The sequence below is a fragment of the Limanda limanda genome, chromosome 22 (genome assembly GCF_963576545.1).
Source record: "Limanda limanda chromosome 22, fLimLim1.1, whole genome shotgun sequence".
NCBI lineage: Eukaryota > Metazoa > Chordata > Actinopteri > Pleuronectiformes > Pleuronectidae > Limanda > Limanda limanda.
Window position 1 is genome coordinate 8,823,314 of NC_083657.1, and position 9,983 is coordinate 8,833,296.

At 41.5% G+C, this 9,983-nt stretch overlaps 1 protein-coding gene across 2 annotated transcripts in view; it reads right to left on the reverse strand.

The window, feature by feature from the left end:
* The window catches only part of LOC132996200 (phospholipid-transporting ATPase ABCA1-like), a 142,448-nt gene extending 133,684 nt beyond the window's left edge, over positions 1-8,764 (reverse strand). For both annotated transcript variants that reach the window (XM_061066530.1, XM_061066529.1), the window contains exons 1-2: positions 8,463-8,764; positions 2,623-2,752 (exon numbers count right to left, since the gene is read on the reverse strand). In XM_061066530.1, the coding sequence (XP_060922513.1) occupies positions 2,623-2,688 (66 nt within the window). In that variant the 5' untranslated portion in view covers positions 2,689-2,752; positions 8,463-8,764. The remainder of the gene's footprint in view (positions 1-2,622; positions 2,753-8,462) is intronic.
* Positions 8,765-9,983: the final 1,219 nt, after the last annotated feature.

Below are 9,983 nucleotides of genomic sequence, written 5' to 3' on the forward strand. Positions count from 1 at the left end.
AAGCACCATTGTCCTTGCTAACTCCCACTGGTTTTTGTCTAATAAAAGTATGTCATGTTGACGTTGGCCAAATATCCAACTGTCTGCACAAAACCACCACTGTCCCCTCACTCATACTGGGGGGAAAAGTAGGAGAATATTTCTTCCCGACACCAAAGTGTGCGGTTGTCTTCTTTCTGCTGGTGGATACAATTAACAAGAGGAATAACTCCCACATATAAAGTTGCGAAAAAATTGCAAATGACTTTGCCTTGACTTATTTTGAGAAAGTGTGTACTTTGATGAAAGCTGATTCTTTTTGTGAAGCCGTCTTTTGTTCTACTTCTGGCAACAGGCACGCCGCTGTGCTTGAACCCCCGAACAAAACAAGTGGGTGGATGTGACTCCCATCATCACATCGCAAGGGTAGAAATCAAAGAACACAATGCGGCTCTTTGTATCAGTTATATCTGCCTGCGACGAAAAAAATAATAACTCAGGAGGCCAACTAGCTACCTTGACAACTTCTTCTGACCCTTGAAATGCAGTTGTGACTAGGGTTGCAAAGGGGCGGAGAGTTTCTGTTAAATTTCCGGAAACTTTCTGGAAACTTTCCATGGGAAGTTTAGCTCGGGAATTTTGGGAATTTTGAAAAAAAAAAAAAATACACAAATTAAACGCTGAGCAATAAAAACATCATTCAAAACTCTATTTTAAAGATGTTTGGAATGCAGCACACACTGCACGTTGAATTTCAACCCTCCACTGTGCATTCTTCCATCACATGCACAGATAACTCCCAGCATCCTTCACTCTACAGCAGGGCTATTGAGGCCTGCTGTAGTGTGCAGGACTAGTCAGGTAAGTTTCGATGATATTACTGGAGAAAATATATTAGCATGCTGATTGAGGATTGTTCATGTGTTCATCTAGCCTATTTCCATTAATTTATCCATCAATTGTAAAATATGTTTACAGACAATTCCAATTGTTTGGCTAACTATTTATATCTCTGGCATTGCATAAGTTTTTTTTTTTACAAACTTTTTCTCATCTTATCTACAGACAATGCAACGTGCACTATCTCATGTGTGGAGACATTTCACCCCATCCAATGTAGAAGGAAAGGCTGTGTACATTTGCAAATACTGTGCAAAGACTTATGTTAAGAATGAAACAATGATGCCGAAGCATATAGTCAAGTGCCCAAAGTTTCCTCAGGGCTCAAATCAGCCTATGACAAAAAACAAAATGTTTGTATTTATGTCTGTATATGACAAGGTAAATACAGTTAGTATAAATTACCCACAACATTTCCAGTTTATTCCTGTTAATTCCCGTATATTCCCGTTTATTCCCGTATATTCCCGTTAATTCCCATAGAAAGTTTCCAACACTGAATATTCCCGGAATTTTGCAACCCTAGTTGTGACTAATGGGGTAATGTAATCTTCATGCAGCCAATGACCTCTCGGCAAGAGTGGGTGACATCAGAGGCAATGATACCCACCATACATCACTGGCTGATAACGTGTAGATGAGTGTGTTTGATGAGGAAGTCATAACTGGGCTAAAGGCAAGTGGCCCAGTAGAGGGAGTCGGACTGAAGCCTCAACAGCAGGGTCAAAACTGTTTGAGGACAGGGCCACTCAAAGGAGATGGAAAGAAGTCTGAGATTTCGAGAATAAAGTCAGAATATTCCAAGATTCAAGTCTTTTAAGGCTATGTGTCATTTCAGAGGGGGGGATATCAGAAGATAAGCCTATCGTCTGAAATGTGAAAAAGATGTGGAACTTGGAGCATGTTGATAAGTTATATTATATTACAGGTTTCACAAAAAACTAAATACGTACTATTTAAGCACATTTGTCATACGCAGAAGGTCTTGTGAAATAAACTGTCTATTGCTAAGAAAACACCACACAGACTAGTCGGGAATTGTGTCTAATTGTTGATTAACTCTGAGTGCTATTCAAAGGAGTTTCTTAATTTCTCAAGTGTGACAATGGTAATGAGGATGTTCGATCCTGAAGGAGTCCTTCTGTTGTGTGTGTTGTTTTGGTGAGAGATTCTAGTGCTCGCACGCAACATCTAGTGCCATTAAACCTTTAAAGCCTTCATAACCATTTTAAAATGTTGAATAAAGTAATTTCTAACTCAATTGGTAACTACTTGTATACTGCAATGACATGACATCTCTGGATGGGCTCGCTGAACACAGGCTGTGACACGTTGTGAGAGGAGCTGGAAAAGTATTTGCCCTTCAAACAGAGCACTTAACATTCGTCACTCCCCATCCCCTTCCATTAGGCCACAGACTGGCTTTGTTAGACCTAAAATACAGCCCATGTGACATAACGTGCAGGGGAGACGCATCTCCAAAAATTGAAGGTGACACTTAGAATTGGTCGGCATTAAGGTAAGATTGTTCTTGTTCTCTAGTGGGAGCGTTAAAGGCGGCTCACCTCTATAGGAGACAATTTTCGAGGTAAATCCCCCCTATTACCTTTTCTCCCTTGAATAACTTAGTTGTCCTTGATAACACAACCCAGGGACCACATCCCCGTTTTACCTCCATTGCTGACCAATTTGAACAGATATATGTTGATTTGAAAAGGGAGGAGTAGGCGAGCACAAGTGTACCTTTTGTCTCTTCCGGAGAGTGAAGTTCTTCCACAGGAGCAGAGTGAACTGCGTCAGGAGACCCATTATGGCTTATCCTGGCAATAGCTTGCCAAAGCGTTGCTATGGCAACTGGCCCACTTAATAAACCCTGGAGGGAATAAAAGGTAGAGTTTGGTTTTAATACAGAGGAGCAATGCATCTTGGGGGAGTGCCACTAATCATTTACTTCCCCGGGCCTTCGGGGCGCAGCACCTGTTCTAAGAATTATTAACACCCACACTCAGGACAGGGGCTGTGGCTCAGCACATAGAGGTTACACAGTCTGGAAATACAGTCAGAGAATCATTATTTCAGACCAGGTGCTTTGTTATTTAATGTACCCACTGTAAAACTATTAGGTCAAAACAAAATCCCCTTCCTCGGCCTCTTTAAAGGGGTTGAGGTGATTTAAACTCAGTCTAATTAACCACCACAGTGCAACAAAATGCCAATTAACACCATCTTAAAATTTAAATGAAGAAACTATACATGGGAAAACACTTTCACTTTTCATGTCGACGCAAGTTTCCTGTAAAACGTTCACTGCAGGTTTTATTAGCCACTGAGCACTGATTACACACATAGTAAACAAACAGACCCACTCTATCAGCCTCATTTAAGACTCCGCAACTACACTTGATGGATTAGCCTGCCCCCCGAGATCCCATTCATCATCACCACACACATGTTAGGTGGTGTTCAAATCTAATTATACACAAGAGTTCAACCAGTTTACAGTGTTTAAACTGGCACTTTAAATGAACAGTGGCAAAACTCATACACTCATGACACATGTTATGCAATACAGTGACAATACCAATTCCACATGCATAAGGACAAAAATAACACACACACACAAAATGTACAACTTATACAATAAACAGTATTCTATCACAGTAATTACTGGATTCTGGATATAAAAAGGAGAGAATTAAAATGTTCAAATGGACGTCAAGAATATTGTTATAGGTTGTTATGTTTCAATGGCCGAGGTGTGTTTGCTCTCTATCTGCTGCAGAGCTCTTCCACCGCTGCTCTGCGGAGACTATGTGCACTACATAGAGGGAGGTGGGGGGTGGGTTGCTTTTTTTCAACCCAAGGGTAGTCCTGACAAATGTGGCACCTTTTAACGCTCCATTTCCTCTTTCTGCACAGGTTCCATCTCCCCTCTGTGTGTTTACATTATTTACTGTGACTTCATGGATGTTTTATTTATTGTCATGGGAGGGAGTGGAGGCTCCCGCTCACTTTGAAAATGGCCTATAAGCTCTCTAATGGGGGAAAGACAAGCGCTCGAGGCCATCCGGTAATCTAGTAGAGTAAATTGATGAAGTGTTAACAGGGTAAGCAGAGTCTCTGTTGACTAATATTATGTTTCAATGGCAATGCCAATTTGTAACGTTGCAGTGGACAGCTGCACTGAATCCATAATGAATTTCATACTATTACCATGATGCAATGCAGCTCGTCTTTATATATATGCTGCTGTTGTCAGGCTATCACAGACGCCATGTTTCCCCAGAAATCGCTGTTCTTTATGTAGAGTACTATACTTTATTTGCTCTGCCTCCAGTCTATTACTCGTTTTGCACAAATCTTTGAGGAAAACGGACCACGTGTTTGCATTGAAACCTGACTCACGCATGGACACTCAACTCCATCGAATCCTGGTATAATTGAGTATGTGCTGCTTTCGCTCGCGCTTGCTTTCAAGCCCCGTCTTTTGAAACATGTAATGCGCACAGAGGACAGCTCGGTAACACCTCCGGTCTAGAGTCACGTCAAGCATGAAGGGTAAACAACATCTCTACCAATATACTAAACCCGTACATCAGAACGGAGTTGTGTTCACCTCGAAGAAAAGAGATGTTGACGGTGTGGGTAGGATGAGTGCTGTGGGAAAGCGGGGCTCAAGGACCCATTTTCAATTTCACATCTATAGAACAGATAGAGAAGTAAGAGGAGAGGGTATGATCATGATTTGCATGGCAGCTGCAGTGATTCACAAAGAAAACAGTTCTCCGGAGAAGCAAAAAAAAGCACACAGTGTGAAGAGTGGTTCCCGGATCATCATCTTAATCTACAGACTGACCAAAAACTAAAATAAGTTCTTTCTTGCCACTTTTCTAGAATTGTTTTTCCACCAGGCTGTCACCATCAGACGGCGTCCTCAGCTCTTCATGGTGTCATTAGTTCCAAAGAGAGGGAGCAAGAGTGGTAAGAAAGGCGAGGAGGGGGAGATCCAAAAAAAACAGGAAAGGAAACCATCGAGAGGATATAAGTGCTGATGCATGCCTGGCGTTCGGGGGACTCGGGAGAGCAAAGTGCATTACTTCAGCCCCGAGGATGAAACAAAGAGCAAACAGATATTTGTCATACAGCATGAGTGTAGAGGACGGCGGAGAATAGCTGCAACATCAGTTACAAGGGGCCGGCTGTAGCCCACTGAAGGGTATAATGGTCCCTGTGCTCTCACATTCAATGTATTCTTTGACAATTCCTAACTACGTCTATCACGATCTTCCCTAGAGGTTTACTGCGGCAGGGATATATACTGTACATTGCTTAAAGAGATATGTAGGATATCTGTTTTGATTGCAGGTAATTCACTTTCCTTATTGGATGTTATTCAGGTTGCTGCTATTCTTGAAATAATTTGTTTTTTTTCTGTGGTGTTTTGTCACCACCGTGATTCGTACCCGTGGTTTAATTGCAGTGTAATTTGAGCACCAGCGTGACCCCCGATCGTGCTGCTGCCGTCATTCAACAACAAATGTTTAGTGAACAATGAATTAAACTGATGATCTGAAAATGGAAGTATTAAAAGAATAAAGAAATCTGAAATTATAGCCTGTAATATTGTACAAAAAGAGCCGATGTCTGTAGTTGGGGGTAGAATTTGAAAATCGTTATTGACACACTTTGAAAGAAACTGAAGGGAAATGTTCAGAGATGGAAAATATATTGAAAAACTAGTCTTTCGCTTCGGCTCACTGTCAGTTCAGATTTTATATTAAAATAGAAGGAGGCAGATAAGTGAAATTATAGAAACTAAAAGAACTATGGGGCGACTGTGGGTAGAGCGGGGCGTCCACTAACCAGACGGTTGGTGGTTTGATCCCTGTCTCCCACTTTCTGCATGTCACGGTGCCCTTGGTGAAGGCACTGAAGCCGAAAAAGCGTCAAACAACTGTGCAGGCAGTGTGTGAGTGATGTGTGATGGAGAAAGTGCAGCAGGTAGATGCACTGTATGAATGTGTGTGTGTGTGTGTGTGTGTGTGTGTGTGTGTGTGTGTGTGTGTGTGTGTGTGTGTGTGTGTGTGTGTGTGTGTGTGTGTGTGTGTGTGTGTGTGTGTGTGTGTGTGTGTGTGTGTGTGTGTGTGTGTGTGTGTGTGTGTGAAAGACTGTAACATACTTTTTCATCAAGACTAGAAAAGTGCTATATAAATACAGACCATTTGCAAACAGTGAACTGCTATTTGGTTTGACGTTCTTCATCATCATGACAAAGATGAGATGAAGACGGAAATACATAAAATTGAAAACAATCATGTAAAGAGAATATATATATATATATATATACAGTGTAACAGAAAGTTTAACAGTATCAAATGGTTTCACAGCACAGCAGCAATTAAGACTATACTCCACTGAAAACCTGCGCGTTTTGAATAACTCAGGCAGACAGACTACAAAGCCTCTGAGTGCTTTGAACACTTTAGAGCTATACCTGCACGCTCCTTCACAGAGAACCGCGAGTTCAATACACCGAGGTTACAATGGTTCTGACGCTGACCCAGTTTCATGGCGAATGAATGAAGAAAGTCCGTGGAAACTTTTCTAAACGCTCCCGAAAAATCTGTCCTCCGTCCATTCTTATTGCACCACACTTCGTTTGAAACCCGCAAAGTAGTGATGTGTTCATGAGAAGCTGCACGTTTGTTCACAAAGCCTTTCTCGTCTCAGACTGGTGATGTTTCTGTGTTTGGTATCATCAAAACTTCACACGGTGCCATTATGTTTCCATCAGGTATTTCAACAATGCTTTCTTTATCCATGGATTTGTGGATATTGTATTTAGCACCAGCCTTGATATTTGGTATTAAATTTACTTAATATAAATGCTGTCTCATCCAGATGGAAGGATGATGACACAGGATCAAATGAATTACACAAATATTAATAAGACTAATTCTAATTCAAGCATATTTGCTTCAATGTTTACGTTTGTTTTTTTAAATATCTTAATTCAGGTTCTATATATTTGGTTGTATTTGTGGTCTCTTATTTATAAATATTCATATTAGTTTAATCAAATCAAGCCTTATTGCATTCGTTTCATCATAAAAATTGTATAATGACATTTTAGGAATTATAGCCATAATTAGAATAATATTATCAACCAATAGATTACCGTGCTTTTAAATAAATACTGTCTAGCATCAACCGAAGTTAGCGATATGGCCATTAACATTAACAAAGCTAAAAGACAGTTAGATGTGAGGTCAGAAATAAGTTTCATTTCTTTGCTAGAAAAGAGCAGAGTCCCATAGTTTATCATGTAATGACTATATCACTTACTGGCCTTGGTAATTATGCCATACTCAAGGACAATGTTGCCACATTGTGGTGTCATCAAACTTCAGACTTGTTACGTCTGCCTGACAATAAATAAATTGCTCAATGTGGGTAACTTGGACACACCCGCAAGCAGGAATTTGTCTTTAAAGTTTGCTGCTTTTCCACGAACGTGTTTGATTACTTGCTTTTCAAGCTTGTTTCAAACAGAGCATTTAAAAGGGGGTTGGAACATCTGTTTTTTTAATTCAGACCCTAGAGCTTCCCTTTCGCAGCCTTTTCAAAAAAGTAGCGAGTGTCCTTGTGTTGGAGTGAAAGACATGTGAAAGTGTGTACCTACTGAATTCAAGCAGTAGAATCTTCAATAATAAGGTAACTAACATCTTGAATTAACTTACTTTTTAATAAATCTGGGCGTTCATTCCCCTCACCCTCCACTAAACACTAAACACTCCCTTTCATCACAGCGACTTATTTGAGTCTTTCTAAATGCAATCACTGAAATAAAGTAAGTCAATACAGGTAATTAGCTGAAGATAAGTCATATTTCTAAGCTCTGGTAATTGCATTTCCTTGGACAACCTGTCAATCACCTCCAGCAGCCAATTAGCCATTCATTAGAAACAAATGAAAGTGATCACCAAAAAAAAATGACGGGATAAGTGACAGCGCTTAATGAGTGATTAGCACACGTCATTCAGGAGGAACTTATTATGCACATACAGTACAAGGTGCACTGTCTCTTTACGAGCGGTGGAGGCCGTCTGTGTAAATCATTAGCATACAGAGCGTGGGCTAAAGGTCACCGTCTCCTCTCCCCCCATGACTCAGCAGAAAGACGTCAGAAAATTAGTAAGTTTAAAATCCCTGACATTTGGCTGATGACTATAACCGAACACAAAAGGTATCCTCTCAAATCCTGTATTTCCTTTCCTGGCCCCCTTCCCTCCCCCCCCTACACTTTAAAAGCAACTTGCCTGAAGACCAGTTTATTAAATGCTTTTCAAATCCGATAAGCAGTTCTCGGGGCACTCCATTTGATCTGCTCCAGACAAGACGAGTGGAGGGAGACAGAGACAAGTGTACGGCTGCCCAGGCCCGGGCCCGGATCTAGCCTCGGGAGTATGTGTGCAAGCTACAACAACAACAACAGCAGAAGAAGAAGAAAGACAGCACCACGGGAGACTTGGCTACAGAACATGTGTCCTGTTAGAGGAAGCAAACAGTCAGAAGCAACCTACCTGCGAGCGGTTTGCCTCTCGCCCATCAGCGCGTCTCAGAGCCCGAAGATGGATAGGACCGGTTTCAGCTGCTGGGCCTTATGACTCCTGTACTTTTACCATGTCCCTCTCTCTCCCTCCCTCTCCCTCTGTCTCTCTCTCTCACGCTCCCTCACCTGCCTCTTACGCTCCCTCGCCTTTTACCTGGAGTCATAAAAGATGCAAATGACCTCTGCCGAGCCAGACCTGGCAACTGTAGCCACAGTGATGCCACAGTCAGGAAGCACACAGGTGGTGTACATAACACAGCATGTCGCCGTGTGTTTACTCCGGCAGCAGAGCACGCACGTCTGCTCCGTGTGCTCCTGTCACCTGACGGGGGGGGGGGATGAACAGGAACCCTTTGCCCTACATCTCAACCGACTTGTTTAATGCATTCATCGTCTATGTGGGTTTCTCTCGCCGGGTGTCTCCGCTGTAACTTTGAAATGTAGTCACCTGTTGACTTAGCGCAAATTATTCATAAGCTAATTAGTCTTAAAATTAATCTTTGTTTTTTTTTTTTAATAACTGAAGCATCAATTAGAAGAGGTTAGAAACCAGATGGGATCAAGGGAGCTGCGTTTATTTACTGTGAGACGGAGCCGAGGAGAAAATGTTGATGATGTTGTTGATGATTCAACTGAATGCGTCACATGGGGACGGGGGGGCTAAGTGCATTGACTGTAGGGTTTTATAGAGACTATATAATTTGGTAACAAGGGGGCTAAGGGTTTATTATGCAAGGTGATAAAGAATAATAGCAGGTGCACTGGGAGGATATAAGTATGCAGATGAGTTGGGTGTTTGCTGAGGATGTAGACAGCAAATAAACAGGGAAGCATCACAGCGGATAATATTTATGCATCTTGAGGAAGTATGTCAACACAACATGTTTTTCTTTCAAACAAAAGCTTAACATAAGCAAATACACAGAACTCTGCAAGATCATTGTTTACATCCTCATTGGATGGGAGGTGAAATATCCAGCTGCCCATGTACACCTGTACAATACCAATTCCAATACCTGGGCTTAAGTACAGATCTAACGCCAGTGAGAGAAAATATATATATTTTAACATATGATTGTGATTATCGTTGTATGTCCTGGCCCAGATCAAAACATAAAAAATTTAAAAAAGATATTGTATTGGATCAGGAGAGTTGTGGATACTCACTCATGCCCTATCTGCTATTTTCCGCAGGTTCAGAGGTATTTTTAAAGCTGGTACCAATATCATTTAACATTTTGAACTTGTGAAATACCATCCTGATCTTTTTGACTTACTGTTATAGTGATAGCGATCAAACTCTCTTGCCCTCCGTACTTTTTAAACTACAAGAGAAAAGTTGTCCGTCCCCCATAATCACTCAAAGGTCACTGTGACTTGTTCATGAGGTGCAGGTCCGTACTCTCAGTTTCTCACACTCATGGAAACCAGGTGAAACCCCGACTGCCCAGAAGTAATTGCTCTGACTAATGAAGTGCTGCTGCTTGAAGGT